General features: G+C 39.4%; 1 protein-coding gene across 4 annotated transcripts in view; it reads left to right on the forward strand.

Moving 5' to 3' along the window:
• Nucleotides 1-17,769, forward strand: part of DIP2B (DIP2 acetate--CoA ligase B (putative)) — a 213,236-nt gene that overhangs the window by 131,532 nt on the left and 63,935 nt on the right. For 3 of the 4 annotated variants that reach the window (XM_045801065.2, XM_045801067.2, XM_045801066.2), the window contains exons 4-5: nucleotides 4,893-5,018; nucleotides 15,348-15,560. In XM_045801065.2, the coding sequence (XP_045657021.1) occupies nucleotides 4,893-5,018; nucleotides 15,348-15,560 (339 nt within the window). The remainder of the gene's footprint in view (nucleotides 1-4,892; nucleotides 5,019-15,347; nucleotides 15,561-17,769) is intronic. The other variant, XM_045801068.2, reaches the window with a different exon arrangement.

Here is a 17,769-nt window from a genome sequence, read left to right on the forward strand (position 1 = left end):
ACTATGTGGTTAGTTATGGACTTTTCATAATATGAATTTTATTATTTTGAGAGACTATCCTTCTATTCCTAGTTTGTTGAGTATTCTTACCATGAAAGTGTTGAATTTTGTCAGATGCTTGTTCTGCATCTATGATGGTCATATGATTTTTGTCCTTTGTTGTGTTGATGTAGAGTCTTACATTTATTGATTTTCCTATGGTTCAACATACAAATCCCACTTGGTCATGGCATATAGTCCTTTTAATGTGCTATTGAATTCAGGTTGTTAGTATTTTGTTCATGATTTTTATATCAGTATTCATCAGGGATATTGGTGTAGGTTTTCTTTTTCTTTTTTTAATCGAAGTATGGTTGACATACGATGTTACGTTAGTTTCAGATGTACAATATAGTGATTCAACAAATCAATACATTATGCTGAGCATCCTGCAAGTGTAGCTATTATCTGTCACTGTACATTGCTATTACAATACCTTTGACTATATTCCCTATGCTGTACTTTTTTACGTGACTTACTCATTCCATAACTAGAAGCTTGTATCTCCCACTCCCCTTTACCCATTTTGCTCATCTCCCTACTCCCCTCCCCTCTGGCAACCATCAGTTTGTTCTCTGTATTTACGGGTCTGTTTCTGCCTTTTTAAAAATCTGAGTCTTACTTATTTTAAAAAATTGCAGTATGATTATCATACAGTGTTATATTTTAGTTTCAGTTTACAAAATAGTGATTCAATAATTTTATACATTACTCAGTGCTCATCTTGATAAATATCATCACCACACAATGTTATTTCAATATTATTGACTTCCCTTTGCTCTACTTTTCATCTCTGTGACTTTTTTATTTTATAGGTGGAAGTTTGTACCTCTTAATGCCCTTTATCTATTTCACCTGTCCACCCCACCCATCTCACCTCTAGCAACCACCAGTTTGTTAACTGCATTTAAGAGTCCGTTTGGGTTTTTTTGTATATTAGTGAAATCATATGGTATCTGTCTTTCTCTGACTTATTTCACTTAGCATAATACTCTATAGATTCATCCATGTTGTCGCAAATGGCAAGATCTTGTTATTTTTAATGGCTGAGTAATATTCCATTGTGTATTTATACCATATCTTCTTTATTCATTTATCTGTCTATGGACACTTGAGCTGCTTCCATATCTTGACTATTATAAATAATGCTGCAATAAACATAAGGATGCATATATCTTTTTGAATTAGTGTTTTTGTTTTCTTTGGGTAAATACCCAGTAGTGGAATTACTAGACCATGTGGTAGTTCTATTTTTAACTTTTTGAGGAACCTCCATACTGTTTTCCACAGTGGCTGCACCAGTTTGCATTCCCACCAACAGTGTACCAGGGTTCCTTTTTCTCCACATCCTCACAACTCTTGTTATTGTCTTTTTCATCCTAGCCATTCTGACAGGTGTAAGATGAGATCTCATTATAGTTTTGATTTGCATTTCCAGACTCTTTGTTTAGGGTTTATGTGACAGTTCCATTATGTAGGCATTGGCCTTTGGTGATTAGCTCCATCCCCAACCCCTCTCTCCTCCCAAGAAGATGAAGGATGGGACTGAAAGTTCCAAGTTTCTACTCATGGCTTGGTCTTTCTGGTGACCAGCCCCAATCCTGAGGCTGTCAAGGAGGCTACCAAGAGATGCCTAATTAGAACAGAAGACACTTCTGTCACCAAGGAAATTACAAGAGCTCAGTGTCAGGAAATGGGGTAGAGACCAACCGTGTATTTCTTATTATGTCACATAATGTTTAATCTGCAACGTTGAGAGGGACCTATGGAATATGAAGAAAAGCAAATTAACGTTATCTGTATTATTCAATGGAATAATATAACCACCAAAAGGGGAAGTGGTGAGAACTAGTCCAAATAGCTTTTGAACACAGTACCTCGACTCAGTGTAAAGACAAAAAGAAATACAATCAAATACTGAACCTCTAGTTAGACTTATTTTTCATAGTAATATGGGATAGTAGTTTTGAAACTACTTTGTGTATTGTAGGATTGAGTGAATGAATAAAATATATTGAGGATTTTGTGAATCAGGTTTCTTACTGTTAGAGAAAGGGAGTTATAAATGGAAAAGGGGAAGGTTAGAGTGAATTCTATGGTGTTGAAATAGAATTAGAGTTATTAATATGAATTTATGGTTTTTAATATAGATGTAGGTATATGTGTGTAAATATTTATTTTCATATTTATATTCCTTTATCCAGTGAAAGGGCTTAGAAGAAAGATACCCCAGTAGCACTGAGCCCTCCTACTTTTAAGATCTTGGTTTCTAAATACCATTCTCCACTAAGAGGAGCCAAGGCTCCTTAGAGAAATGTCTAATTCTAATGCTGGAACAGGGAACATACCTGGAACATCTGAGACCAGAAAACAATTACTGCTCAAAATGATGGGAATATGTCAAAAGGACATAAGAGCCAGTTTGATTTGGCCTAATTCGTCAAATTTGGGATAATAGGACCATCAAAATAAGTAATGAAAGTAACAATAGCCATGGAATAAAATGAGAATCAATAGGTCTGTATTGATATAAATCAATAAATTGGGGGACAAAGGGATGCTTTTTCTTAGAAGAATCAACTAATAAATGCAGAAGGGATGATGGAGTTATAAAATCAACTGCGGGTGCCTGGGTGGCTCAGTTGGTTAAGCATCTGCCTTCAGCTCAGGTCTTGATCCCAGGCTCTCTTCTTGGCGGGGAGCCTGCTTCTCCCTCTCCTCCCTGCTCTTGCTCTCTCTCACTATCTCTGTCTTTCTCTCTCTCAAATAAATAATAAATAAAATCTTTTTAAAAAATAAAATCAACATTATGTAGCTTTTATAATAATAATTGATTCAGCCAAGAATCATCAGTGGATTCTGAAACTAATAGATGAAAGTTGGATGAAATATGTAATAGTTACATCGTCTCAAAACAATTCACCCACAAATTATTTATTAATTACATAAAGAGAAGAATAGTAACTTTGCAATGGATTACTTTAGCAGACACCAGCTTAACCAAGTAATCAAAGTTACTATCACTAGTAATGGGGCAGATGCTTCCTGACATCATGTTTTGCAAAGACATTACTTCTGTGGTATTCCTGCCAAAATATATAACCTGGATCTAATTATGAGGAATATCAATAAACCAAAATTAAGGGACATTCTACAATATAATTAGTCTGTACAATAATGTTAAGGTAATAAAAGACAAAGGCTGAGAAATTGTTCCAGATTATAGGATAATAGAGAGCTGTCACAAGTAAATGTAATGTGTGATTCTGTATTAGGTCTCAGATCAGGAACAAAGGAGGAAAAACTATAACAGGCATTACTGAGAGATAGTAGGCCAGGTTGGAATATGGGTTACGGGTTACATAATAGTTTGTACCAATTCTTAATTTTTGGATTTTGATAAGTGTACTGTGGTTATATAAGAGTAAAATCCTTGTTCTTAGGAAATACATCTCAGCAATTTTTGGAATTAATCCTACAGAAACAGGATTAGACATGTGTACTAAGGTGAAAATACTGAATTGTTGCTGTGAATAGTTGCTATGAATAATAGCAAAACTTTGGAAACAAAGTTGCTTAAATAAGTTGTGGCACAGACATATAGTGAAATTCTAGGCAGAAAGATGTTTCTGGTTATATTAGTGAAGGTTTTTTTGTTGTTGTTGCATGAAACAGGCTATCTCAGGCTACCTTAAATAGCTGGGGTAAGTTATAGAAGCAAAGGAACAGTTGAGAAACCCTAGAAAAGGAGAGACAGCTTTTGGGGGTCTCAACCGTGAAGTTCAAGAACCTTCCTTCTTTGTAGGGCATAAACATTAAAGTGACTCAGTCCTAGGACCTGTGTTTTCTTGGTTCAGTTTAAATTCCCCCTACCCCAATGAAAGGATCTGATTGGTCCAGCTCTCATAAGGGGCACCTTTACATAGCACAGACAGGCTTCTAAGGATAGTTTGCATGTCCGCTGACTGGGCCCGTTCCTGAGAGGAGGAAATTCTTGTGAACTAGGAAGCTACTTCAGTTGTTATCTACCTTCATAGGATTTTGCAGAAATGTAGAGTGCATTTTGTGGTGGGAGTGGAGAATCTAGAGTTCTGTCTGGATATGTTATTTTTGAGACTCCTATTAGACTTCAAAGGGAGAACTGAATTCTCTTGGGGCCAAAGTGGCAAACAAGTGCCATCAGCCCTTATATTTTTTCTAGATCAGAATCAGCCCTTCTGTTCCCGTGGTATAGAACTGAGGGGTCTCAACCCCTTTCAGATAGTTAAGCAGATCATAAGCTTCTTTTCCTGAGGAATAGTGGGTGTCCTCTAGGACCTGCACAGCACTCATTCCATTCAGAGGTGGGATTCCCTGCCTGGCACAGGTGCGTGTTAGACTCCTTACCCTCTCCCCACCCCTGCCCCCCATCTCCATTAACCCCTTGTTCCGTGTCCGAAGCAGTCACATAATCATTTTGGGCTTCTTTTTCTTTCTTTGTAAAATTATCTTTGACTTCTTCTTTTGTCTCCTCTTTTTCATTTTTATTTTTAATTGTTACAACACAAGTTATAAGTAAAAATCACCTAAACAGCCCTTTTCCAACATCTGAGGCAGTGATAGTTCAGCTCACAGAAGTAAACACTTGAAGAACCAGAGGAGCTAGAGGCACCTGGGTGGCTCAGTCAGTTTATCAGCTGCTTTCAGCCCAGGTCCTGGTGATCGAGCTCCTCACCGGGAGCCTGCTTCTTCCTCTCCCTCTGCTTACCATTCCCCCTGTTTGTTCTCCCCACCCCACCCCCGTCAAATAAATAAATAAAATCTTGAAAAGAAAAGAACCAGGAGCTAATAAATGCAAATGTTTAATCTTTCAGATATCCATACGGAAGCAGTTCAAGCCGCACTGGCAAAGCATAAAGAACAGAAAATGGCTCTGCCCATGCCAACCAAAAGGCGGTCTACATTCGTCCAGTCTCCTGCAGATGCCTGCACACCTCCTGGTAGGTTTATCAGAACCTTTCTGACAGTTACTCCTTTGGTGTTCCTGAAATAAGCTCTGCTTTTTCTTCTCTGAGGTAGGAGCTAGAACTTTCCTCATCATCCAAGGTGCATAAGAGTACACACTGAAGGTGGTAGGTTTTGACTGTCACATTGTAAATGACATACAAAAAGAGGCCTTAAGAGTAAAGCTATTTTTTTTAATGTCCTTCTGAATTTCCAGCATTTCCTTGGTGTAACCCCCGAACTCATATGGTCATAAATAAACACAGGCCAAAGCTTAGGGTCTAAAAAAATCCTTCTGTGGTTTAATAGCTATTTTCGTTGACATCTAAAATATGACCCATACTTATACATTTCTTTAACAAATTTGTACTCCTGTATCAGATGCTTTGTCTCTACAGAGTAAGTGCACTTGGGACAAAATTTTATATGTCATTAAAGACGATGTGAGAGCAGTAGTGCAAAGTTTAAATAGATCTGAAAACATACATAAGTGTGTTTGTGTACGTGCTAATATATTTTGTATGCATTTATATATTTTTAAGAATCCACTTTTTATAACGGGTTCGCAAGATCAGTGAGAACTAAGTGTCTCCCTCCCATCCTCATTCCCCAGACATGGAATCTCTGCCCCTGCTAAAGTAAATTTAGGACTTTTAACTTGCTGAGAAGCAACTGGAACAACTTGAAGTTGTCTTGTCTATTTAGAATCTTTCCCAAAGTTCCTAAAAACCTTAAAATTTTTAACTGAAATCCCAGACAAGATTTCCATGTAGGCTTCTGAGACTAAACATAATAAATCTATTTCAGAGCCTCAATATAGTATCTGTCTGTCTACTGTCATGTCACTGGTAATGAAATCTTTAGGGAAAAATTTTTTCCCTGTAGTTCTGCTCTAAAGGACTTACCATATCTTTGGGGAGAAGGTTACATTGTCGTGATTGTCTTTGATTCACAGCTGTCAAGTTGAGCTATTTACACTGATCCTGTTCCCTGGCCTGGGTTCATGTTAATAGTTTTCTCCTAGATTTTGGCTAACTTCTCAGAGTATTTGGGTGTGCTGTGGGCTCATTAACTGTGTGTGCTTTTTTTTTTTTTCTCTACATCTGTGGTGTCAATATGTTTGAAAGAGAAATAGCTTTGTGGCTTCAAGTGTTTCTCAAAACGTAACACAGGATACCTCTAGCAGACCTTCACAATAAGACATTTTGTGTCTGTAATGGTGCATACTTTCAGCCCATTCATTCCAAATCTTGGATGGTTTCCCTCCCACATTAGTATAGCACCAAATGGGTTCTGGTGGACAAAGGGGGCTCTCAGTTTAGTAGCTATCCCTTGTTGGCAGATTCTGCCACCGCACGGCTGAGGGTTCAGTTGTAATAAATGGCAAAGGGTAGGGAGCAACGTGACTCGCAGTTCTTAGGAACAGTCCTCTCCGTAGCTGTATTAAAGAAACGCAGTTTCAGAGTAAATAGTCTGCTCTCATGGCCTCGGGTTAAATATGAGAGTGCAGCAAAGGATCTTGAGAATGCTCAGAAGGAATGGAAACCTTTTTTCTCCCCTTACAAAAGTCACTGCCTGAGGGGAATTTACCAACTCCAGAAACAAGTCATGGCTATTCATTGCTGAATGAGACCACAGTCCTTTGGAATTCACTACAGTCCTCTGGAGCTCTAAACACTTAATGGTCTACTCTGTCTGCAGCCTTAAAGATGTGGCATAATGTTCCTGGTCACCTTATGTGTCTAAGTAATTTCGTGATTATAAAGATATGGTCCTGTCTCCTAAGACCTTTATTCAGCACGGCAGAGTAATAAAAAGGTTTCCTAGCCATTTATCTCCAGATCCAGGGATCTCTGAATAACATATGAGAAGCCTTAACGTACTATCAGGGATGTGAATGTTGTCAAATAGAAGAGGAATTCTCCGAACATGAAGAAACATTGAGCACACCCTACAGAATGATTTCTCACACGGCCCCCACATGGAGCTAGATCGTGATGCTCTCATTCCGCAGTTACGCACGTGCCTGTGTCTAGCGTGCGGCAGTGTGGAAGAACTGTATCGTAAGGCATCCATCAGTGCTTTTCATTTTAGGGAATGGAATTTGCTGTCCTTGTGTTAGGATTCAGATCGCATTCTCTCCAAGCTTCTGAGAGCCACTGCTGAGAGACCTGGCTATCTCCTATTCCTATTGCAACTTAATCCAGTGTCACTGTCTCCCTCTAACCCACGGATGGCAAATAGGGCTTATCTCGCATATGTCCTCTGGTAGCCCCTGAAACACTGAAGTTCAGAAGAATGCTGCATTGTCTGAGCACTCACGCCACACCTCACAAAGCGGGTTTGCCGTCAGGGCCCTCACTGTGCACGCGCTGTCCTGTGCGAGCCCAGCGCCTGGGATACTTGTGAGAGTGCACTGGCCACTGGGCTTCTTGGGGAGGCATCCAACGCATAACTGCTAGAATTGCTGAACTGATGAAATTTTAGAGCTATTTTGGGAAGGATTTAATAAAAGGATTTAGGAAGTAGAATATGCCATAAATCTTAGCCTTATTCATAGTATTACATAGAATGGAAAATACGATAAATAGTTGGCATGGGAAATAATTGGCTTTTGTTCATATATCATTCACAAATAATAAAATGTCAGTCAGCCTAAAATTTGCTTATTGATATGTACACTGATTTCTCTCTTATGGATTGGAAAATTTAAATTCTCCAAATTGGTAGCAAACTACGGTTCTTTTAGTGCCTGTGGCCTTTTCCAGTCTTTTAGACTGCTTGAATTACTGCCATCCAGTTCCCTTTATGTGCTGAAATCATTTACCAATGTCATGAGGCAATTACCTCAGCTCTTTCTTTGTAGGGGTTCTTTGTGTAATGCTGTTTCTCATTCATACGGATAAACACAATGCAAAAACTGCAGCATACATTGTTTTCCCCTCTAAATTTTTTCTCCACCCTTGTGGACTTACCCTGTGCTGCATTCCGAGGGTGCTTGGATGACCAGATAGACCAAAGAATGACCCAAAGCACAGAACACTATTTCAGCTAGCTTGGGTAGAATGAATTTAGACATCTGTCCCACACAGGGCCCTGCTTGAAAGTGACTACAGTAGTAATTCATGGGACCAGACGAGGACAAATTTACCTCTCTGCGTTTCTATGTAGGATAGTGATGCCCATGGACAGACTTGGGCTATTGCTATGTACTCTAACATACTTTAGTAGTCCTTTATAAAATTACAGTACATTACACTATGTAAGGGACTTTCACATGGCTTTCACAATGGCTGCCCTGCCTCATTTGTTCCTCGTAGCCACTCTGTGACGTAGAAAGGACATATTTCTTTAGAGATGAGGAGGTTCGTAGTCATAGATTCACCCCAGGTCAAACAGCACGATTATGTACCAGACTTAAGTCTTCTTGATTTTGTTTTTTTACTGTACCGAAGTATCATGTTTGGGAGATCCTTTTTTACTTAATTGACACTCAATTAGAATTAGAATAATAGCTATTATTCTAAGCAAATTGAATAGCTGTTGCCTTCTGAGAGCTTATAGCCCCAAACATATTCTTTTTTTTTTTTTTAAAGATTTTGTTTATTTATTCGACAGAGAGAGAGAGACAGCCAGCGAGAGAGGGAACACAGCAGGGGGAGTGGGAGAGGAAGAAGCAGGCTCCCAGCGGAGGAGCCTGATGTGGGGCTCGATCCCATAATGCCGGGATCATGCCCTGAGCCGAAGGCAGACGCTTAACCGCTGTGCCACCCAGGCGCCCCCCCCAAGCATATTCTAGTTAGTTAATTTAAACTTAAAAGAGGACACTTGTCTGAATTACCAACTTGGGGAGTTTTTCCCAGATATTCCAATTTTATTCAAAACTTCAAAATAAACAGAATTGGCTAATCAGACCCCTGTAAAATGTGCTCTAATTAATAGCCTTGGATCATGTTAATAGCATACTTTAATTTTTGGTGTGGGTTGAGCAGTGGTCTGCCGTTAACTTGGGAGACCAGTAAATATTCAGTATTCTTTAAGCCAAACACAATAAAGACCCACTCTGTCAGATTGAATTTGTTTATTTCAATGGCTGATTATAAAATTTAAGGCTTCCAGTAAAACTCATTTCATAATTACCATTTATTGAGTACCCTCTGTGTACTAGTCAAAGGGCTAAGTGCTTAGCATGTATTTTTTTTCTTTTTTTTTTTCCTCAACAGTCCTCTGTCCCATTTTACAAGTGAGGAAACAGGTTTAGAGAAGCTCAGTAACTTGCCCAGACTTCTGTCTCTAGCTTTGTAGTCAATTAGAGAACCTGAAAATTCTGTCCGAGAACAGGGAAAAGAAAACTTCCCTTTAGAAATGCTAGATAGACCATAGCCAGTTTCCTTTTAAATACATACAGGAACAAGAGAGGGAGAAAACAGTCACTGAATCTGAGTACTGAGATGAGGCTCACTTTCTCTGCCCTGGGGAGCAGGGAGTCAGGAAACAAGGGGGCTAAATTTAATTACTATAAGGATAGAAAAGATAAAACCTTGAACCTATATAAGAGGTTAGAGGTTGGGACGCCTGGCTGGCTCATTCGGTTGATCTCAGACTCTTGATCTTGGGGCTGTGAGTTCAAGCCGCACATTGGGCAAAGAGCTTACTTAAAAAATAATAATAAGGTTGGAGGTTGGAATTGAGATCCCTGGAGGGGCTTACATCTTCAGCAGAAGAGTGAACTAGAAAAAATTAACATGCCAGCAAAAAATGTTGTCAAGAAAGCTTGCCTTGTACCTGGCCTTGGGATAACAGGAGCGTGGACCTTCCCTAAGAATGTGGGGTCAAGTGGGTTCAAGGTTTGAGTTTTGCTATACAGTCTGGTAAGAACTGACTAACATTAAAAAATGGTCTTTGGGCCGATGATAACCTTGGACACAAATAGTTTCTGCAAGGATACAACCTCAACCCAGGAACTTAGGGTTCCCAGAGATAAAGATCCACTGAATTTTGTGAGCAAACAGTCCAAAAATAGAAAACCCTCACCATGACAGAGAATCAATAGAAAAAGAACAAAAACAGCAAAATTGGACCCTTAAGAACTGATTTGCCCAAGAGCTTCTCAGTGGCAGAGCTAAGATCAGAACTCAGAGCAGTCTGTCCTAAAGACTAAAAAGCCCATTCTCTAAACCACTTGGCAGATTGCCTCTCCTTCTACCATAGTGTCAAGTAAGTATTTTGTGGTACATCTGGAGCTCTAGCAGTTGCTGCATGTTTGATCTAACTTTTCAAATAGGCAATAAGTGTCACACACACAAAAATCTCTTTTCTTACCTCAGTGTAGTTGACCCATGAGCAACACAATTTGAACTGTGTGGGTCCACTTTTGTGTGGATTTTTTTACAGTACAGTACTGTAAATGTATTTCTCTTCCTTGTGATTTTCTTAATAACATTTTATTTTCTCTAGCTTACTTTAAGAATACAGTATATAATACATGTAACATATGAACTATGTGTTGGTTGTTTATATTATTGGTAAGGCTTCTGGTCAACAGTAGGCTATTAGTAGTTAAGTTTGGGGTGCGTCCGAAGTCCTGCGTTGTCTTTCCACCATGCATGGGGCCAGTGCATCTAACCCCTGTGTTTGTTCAAGGGGCAGTAGGATTATTTGTAGTATTAATTGATTTTGTGAACTGTTTTTTCATAGACATGGGAAAATACCTAGAAAAACAGTGTTTGGAGGCCCCTTACAGGTAGAGTGACCCTGGAGTCATTATTGACAGCAAGTACCCCTTCTCTCAGAAGGGTTCCAGTTTGGACATTCATGGTCAGGCAGTTCATGCTAGTCAGAAGCCATTCACTAACTGTCCTAGTGGTTGTTTCCTTGTTCTTTGAAGCTCCTGCTTCTTGGCCCAGCTTGTGTGATATATTTTGTAGTCACTGGTAGGATAAGATCTTTCTTGCAGTGAATCTTGACCTAGCTGCTATTCTAAGCTGATGTCTGGGCCTGATTTTGGTGTCAGCTGTCAGAACCCAGTGGCAGGCACTGTCTTTCCAGGAGCGTGTCCAGCTTGCATACTACCCCTCACGTTGTGTAGACTGACTGAGATGTTACCACCCTCTCATCGAGGTGCCATTTTCACCCCCATAAATCTTTTTAAATCAGTTCTTCTTACAGCTTTATTGAATTATAATCCGCGTACAATAAACATACTTGAAGTGTATATTTTGCTAACCAAAACTTAGCAAAACATGGCAAAACTGTGAAACCATCACAATTAAGGAAATGAACATTGTCCATCATCCCCCCCCCACCGAATTTCCTCATAATCCCTCTGTAATCCTACTTCTCTTCCTCCCCATGATCTGTTTTCTGTCACTATACATTAGTTTATATTTTCTAGAATTTCATGTAAACAGAATCATACTTTGTTGTACTTTTTTTGGGCAGGGGGAGGTCCGTCATATTTCATTCAGCATAATTATTTCGAGATTCATCATGTTGTTGCTTATATCAGAGGTTCATTCCTTTCTGTTGCTGAGTAGTAGTCTGTCAGATGTACCACGATTCGTTTATCTTTTCAGTTCCTGATGGACATTTGGGTGCTTTCAGTTTTTACCTGGTTCAAATAAAGCTGCTGTGAACATTCACGTACAAGTCCTTGTATATTGTCATTTCTCTTGGGTAGATACCCAGGAGTGGGTTGGATAGATTATTCCATTAGTAGGTGGAATGGGTAGGTGTTTAAACTTTTAAAATAAACATTTTGAGATATCATAGATCTATTTTCTGCCAAGAAGAGGGAAGTCATTTCTCTTCGACTAAAAGTGCTACAACAGTTAAAGGCAGTAAATCCAGGACTTTCCTTCCCTTAAAATCGACAAGCTGATTGTTATATTTTCTAACTGGTCATAAGTGGATTTTAGGCTTCTGGTTATCAATATAAAACGATGCTGTGTTAAAATCACACCAACTATAAGCTGAAGGACAAACCATGTTTTTAAAATTGTTTTCTGTTCTATGGGACCTATGGTATTCATCTTAGTAAGAGTAGAGTTTAGGTGAGGAACTTTAGTTGTGATGGGTAGGAGTTGTGAGTTCATGTTCAACCGGAGCAGAATCAGTGGGAAAATAACTTTATTTCTGTTAAATCTTGCCCAAGCTTCTACGAATCCACAGTGGTTTCCTGGGTGAAAACTACTTAACAAACCCAAAAAACTACCAAATAAACATTTAAATATTTAAGGGAGCTTGGTTTTATTTCTAAAAAGATACAGTACCCGGGCGGTGCTTACATTTTGTGTGACCTTAATAGGTGACCCGCCAGCAGCTTTGCACAGCCGGTTTTGTGCCTGTGAGCTAATAGAGGGTGGATTATTTGGGGGGGAGCAGGGGAACTAATGTGCGCTGGCACTGCCTTCTGGACATTGTCTCATTCCGTGGTCTCCTGCTGCAGTTAGCACAAAGACCCTGAGCAGCCCAGTGCTGTCCGCTTGTCCGACCTCGTCTTCCATCAGTGCAGCCTCCCGTGCTTCAGCCAGTCCCATTTCTTTCCGATCTTCAAATGTGCCTTGTTCTCTGTCCCCTCCCAGCTTCCTCGTATGCTGTTCCCTCTCCCTGACTCTTTACTCCCCCGCCCCCGCCCCACAGCCCTCAGAACCAATAGCTGCTTACCCTTCTGGCCTTCCTGGGTTTAGGTCTCACCCCCTTGGGTGCCTGCACTGTAAGACTCTAAGTCCTATTAGAATAGGGACGTATCTTCCTTGTTCACCATTTTATTTCTGCCAAACTAGTGTAGTGCTTAGTGGTATTTGTTGAAGGGATGGACTAGCAAACCTTCTCAGATGGGTGATTTTATCCCCAAGTCACATAGCTTGTGAAGAGTGGACCCCAGAGTTCAAATGGAAGACCGACACCAAGGCCATGTTTTTTCCACTACGCTAAGCTGGCCCACAGTTGTAGTCACTAAACACTCAGGAGGACTGGCAGGCAAACAAGGTAATTGAATTGAAACAATATACCTAATTACATAATTGATCCAATATGGATACATAGCAGAGCCAATTTAATCATGAAAATACTGGTTTTACTATCTTCTGAAAATTGGGTTATTCTGATTCTAGACTTAACGCGGTTTAAAATAAATGATCCAATAAAGGCAGCCTGTAAATCCAGTGGAGTTTGTGGGATCCTGAGATGTATGACCCTGAAAGTACTTTATTCTTAAGGTCACATCCACCTGTCCCACGCCACCCGCCCATTCATCTTTTCTTTAGCATGTTTACAGAGACAGAAGTCTCTGCCTCCCAAGGTACCGTTGAAATGTTGGGATATTTTTTGGAAATGATACAAACCTCTTTCCTTAAATAAAAAGTTACAGATGCTGTTACTTTTCTTTCTCTATATTTTCCTTAAGTCACTCTGCTTTTGCATTATAGATCTCTTTCCCCTTTAAAGAACATCATCGATGTATCCTTTTGGGTCTAACCACTGTTTACCTCTCCAGCCTCATCTTTTGCCCCTTACACCTCAAAGTCTTTACTCCATTTACATAGAAGTTCTTGAAATCCTCTGCCAGGATTGGTGCCCCTCTTGGGAAACCCTTTGCTTACCCTGTTTCTTAGCATCTTTTGTATTCTTGTGAGATAACCCGTGGGATTATGCCTCCTGTATTGGACCGTAAGCCTTTTTAGGGCACTGTCTCATAAGAACTTACACATCTCAAAATGCCCAGAACCTGACATAGTTTCCAGCACATACTGTAGTTCGTAGTAGATTGTAAAAATAATCAGTCTTGGGCCTCATATCTCCTTTAATATGGGATAATAAGTTGGAGGTGGTTCAGAGCAGGAAGCCAGGATATGGTCATCATTTTAACTTCCTTGCTTGCTCTGGACCTACAAAATTTGGCTTCTGGGTTAAATTAGTCTTTTGTGGTTCTGATTTCCATTGTTGAGTGCTAGCAGCATTCTAGCCCTGTTAACTCTTTGGCTCTTTGTGTTTTTGGTTTTTTAATGATTTTATTTTTAAGCGATCTCTGCACCCAACGTGGGGTTTGAACTTACAACCCTGAGATCGAGACTTGCATGCTTTACCTGAGCCAGCCAGGCACCTCTCTCTTGGGCTTTTTGAACCAAAGCAGAATGTATACCTACAGTTTCCCCTGAGTTAGAGTGTTCAGTAGACTAACCACAGAGTGTTTAATTTTTTGAAAAATTGTATGAAATTCAGTCCACAGGGCATTAATTATAACCCCCAAAATTACGTTAAGGGTTTGTCTCAGATCAGACCAAATGCCCCTTTAACTTGTATGCCTCCTAAGCTGAGAGCCTTGAAATAAATTCCTGACTTCTGCTTCTCTCGGCTATCCTATATTTGGTTGGACTTCTTTTTTTTTTTTTTCTCAACGTGGTTTTCTAATTTAGGCCTTATTTTCCTGAAGTCAGAGCCAGGCCAAATACAGACATCAGTAAATTTCTCACAATTCTTCTCTGAGAATTAAGAAGGGCAATGCAGATCAGGGTTGTCTCCTGTCATGTTTGAAAAAGCTTACGTGTGCTGAGTGACCACTTTTCCACTAAAACCATGAATGCCTCCGGGCTAAGCACTGTTTCTAATTCCATTTCTAGTTCCCCAGCACCTAACTCACTGTTTGACGCTTAAGTTGTTGTTAACAAAAGTAAGTTTTTATATCACCCTATCAAGATCATTTCCTTTTGAGTAGAAACTAATTAATGAATACTTGTCAAAATCAGTGTAGCAACCTATCACAAGGTTCTCTAATTAAGAGGTGGAGGAAGATATATAAGCACTTCAGTATTACTTGAATATAAGTAGATAAGCCAGAATTTAGATCCTGATTAGGTTCAGAACACAGAAGCAGTAAATGAAGTTTAAATATTCTAAAGGGGATTTTTTAAGAACTTAAAATTACTTATAGATTTAGGCTGTTTTATTTATGCAGGTTCTGGTCCGTAGACCTTTCCTTGAGATTCTTGAGAAACTTTACATACTAATCTACCTTAAGAATGTGGATAGGGGTGCCTGGGTGGCTCAGTTGGTTAAGCATCCCACTCTTGATTTTGGCTCAGGTCATGATCTCGGGGTCATGATACCAAGCCCCGCATCGAGCTCCACGCTGGGCATGGAGCCTGCTTAGGATTCTCTCTCTCCCTACCCCCCACCCACATCTCTCTGTCTCTCTTAAAAAAAAAAAAAAAAAAGAATGCAGATATTTTGCTGTGTCAAAATTGAATGTGTGATCAATGAGCAAGAACTGAAAAGTCTCTGTTCTAGGCAGGATCGAGAACTTCTTTTTTTCTAATTCCACACAGACACGTCTTCGGCCTCTGAGGATGAGGGCTCTCTGAGACGCCAAGCTGCGCTCTCTGCTGCCTTGCAACAGAGCTTACAGAATGCGGAGTCCTGGATCAACCGTTCAATTCAGGGATCGTCCACTTCTTCATCCGCATCTTCTACGCTGTCCCATGGAGAGGTCAAAGGAACCAGTGGGTCTCTAGCTGATGTATTTGCCAATACTCGAATAGGTAGGAGCTGGGTCTACCCAAGAAGCTCAAATTATGTTCCATTTAGCTCCCAGCATCCAGGGAATAGTTTTATGATTTGTATTAGGTTTTTCAGAGTGGCCTAAGAAAATCAGAAAGAACATAGCAGTTAATGGGGCAAAGAAGGAAACACCAGCAATACATTTGGAATGATAGGTACTCGTCTGCATTATTGGTGCATAGCGCTGCCCACCTGAAGCCATAGCTATTTCCATAAGCAATACTCAAGCTGCAAGATGTAACACCAGTCTTAGTGTGGGTTTATCCCTGTTAGAGAATATTCCATGCATTAAAAGCTGTTAAAATATGTAACATCTTAGATTTGTCCAGGATTGTTATCTGTGTTTTCTCAAACAAAAACCCATAAAACCTGAACAAATTCTGCATAAGACAATATCAGTGAAGCCCTTTGTCTTTAGTGTAAAGACTGGATTTATTGTCCTTGCTGCTGTGTTATTGCTACAACTGGGGCGTGCAGGCTGAGGACGTTGGTGCTCTTTGAGCTGCTACCTGCTGCTGATGTCCTGTATGGAGTGTAGCTTTTGCTTGGCTCTGCTTTATGTTTTTGTGTGTGTTTTTTAAAGAGTTTGTGACATCTGCAGGTAAAGACACAGCTCAGATCTCTGTTTCTGCCAAAGTGGGGGGTACATATTGCACTACGCTATGTATTTAAACATCATGTGTCTGTGGTGTCGTAATTTTCATATCAGTGACCTTTCTCCATTACCTTACATATATATATATATAGATATATATCTTTATTAATTGATTTTGGAAAAGGAAAACTTAGAAAGTTTGTAATTCAAGCGTGTAATTAGTAAAGAGCATAGCTACCTGGAAGGTATGATTGCCCACATTAAAACGCTCAGTGCCAGCAGCTGGTGCCTGTCTTGAACCTTGGCTCTGCCCCGTCATTCACTGAACCTCTTACAGCAGCTGCAGATGAGAATGCTCACCATCGCTTCTGTTTGGAAGGACAAGCCACGGAGCCATGGTTGGGTTAGGTTTTCTTTCCACAGTTGTCTGAAAGAGCGCAATTTCACTTATTAAAAATATTGCCCTAATAACCCTGTTAACTCTGTCTAGATTTTTGTTAACAAGATGATTTCATCTGACCTTATATTTTTTCTATTGCTTCTACTAGTCTATGAAAAGTTTTTTGTTCAGGTACAGCATAGAAACCATTTTATTTAACATTATTGCCTTTTGGATGTTTGCTCTAACAGAAGCAATTCATCTTCCCAATAGAAAAATTTGAAGATAAAGATAAAGTCATCTATAAAGCCACTTCCCACGGATAACACTTTAATGTATATTTCCTAGACTTTTTTTGCATAGGAATATGTACCATTTTGGTCTTGTTTTTACAAAAATGAAATTGTACTAGTACACATATTGTTCATAACCTGCTTTTCTTAGCAGTGTATCACAAACACCTTTTATATCATTAATATAGAATTATACTATATTTTTATGGTTTCAGAGTATGCCATTATATGGCCATGCCTTGGTTTTTTTAGCCATTCCCCCGTTTTGAACATTTAGGTAGTATCCAATTTTTTGCTATTATAAAAACTGCTGGAATGAACATCCTTGAACACACAGCTTGGTGCATGCGTCTGATTATTTCCTTAAGATGTATTCCAGTAAGTGGAATTTCTGGGTCAAATAAAAGTGCCTATTTTTAATGCGTTGTTACTACATTATCCTACAGAAAGGTATACTGTAGTATACTTGTGCTAGTATATTCACAACTTTTACACTATTGAACTACTAATAACAGACTTTTAGGGCATAGAGACCTTGCTCCCAAATTTATTTTAGAAATTGTTTATATTATGCTTTTTGTCTTTTTTTGTAGTTTTGAGTGGCTTATTGTTATTCTTGTGAATCATATATTTTACTTCCTCTGATTTTCCTTTTCTTCTCCAGATGTTTTTCTAAGTTTTTTGTAACACATTCCCTGTTGAATGGCTCTCCTCCAACTTATGTCATTCAATTTCGCAACATTAAGAATCCCTGCGTGAAGCAGAGTACAATAACATTATGTAATCATGCTTCAATCAAGGGAAGAACTTGGTCAAGTAGATCCGAGGTTCTTGTGGGTTATTTTTATAGAAATTGGAAGTGGGTTTTATCTGGTTTTCTTCATCTGGAAACCTGAGGAATCTGACCCCACTCCCAAGACACT

The sequence above is a fragment of the Ursus americanus genome, chromosome 25 (assembly GCF_024610735.1).
Source record: "Ursus americanus isolate L20-20 chromosome 25, mUrsAme1.1.p, whole genome shotgun sequence".
NCBI classification, from domain to species: Eukaryota; Metazoa; Chordata; class Mammalia; order Carnivora; family Ursidae; genus Ursus; species Ursus americanus.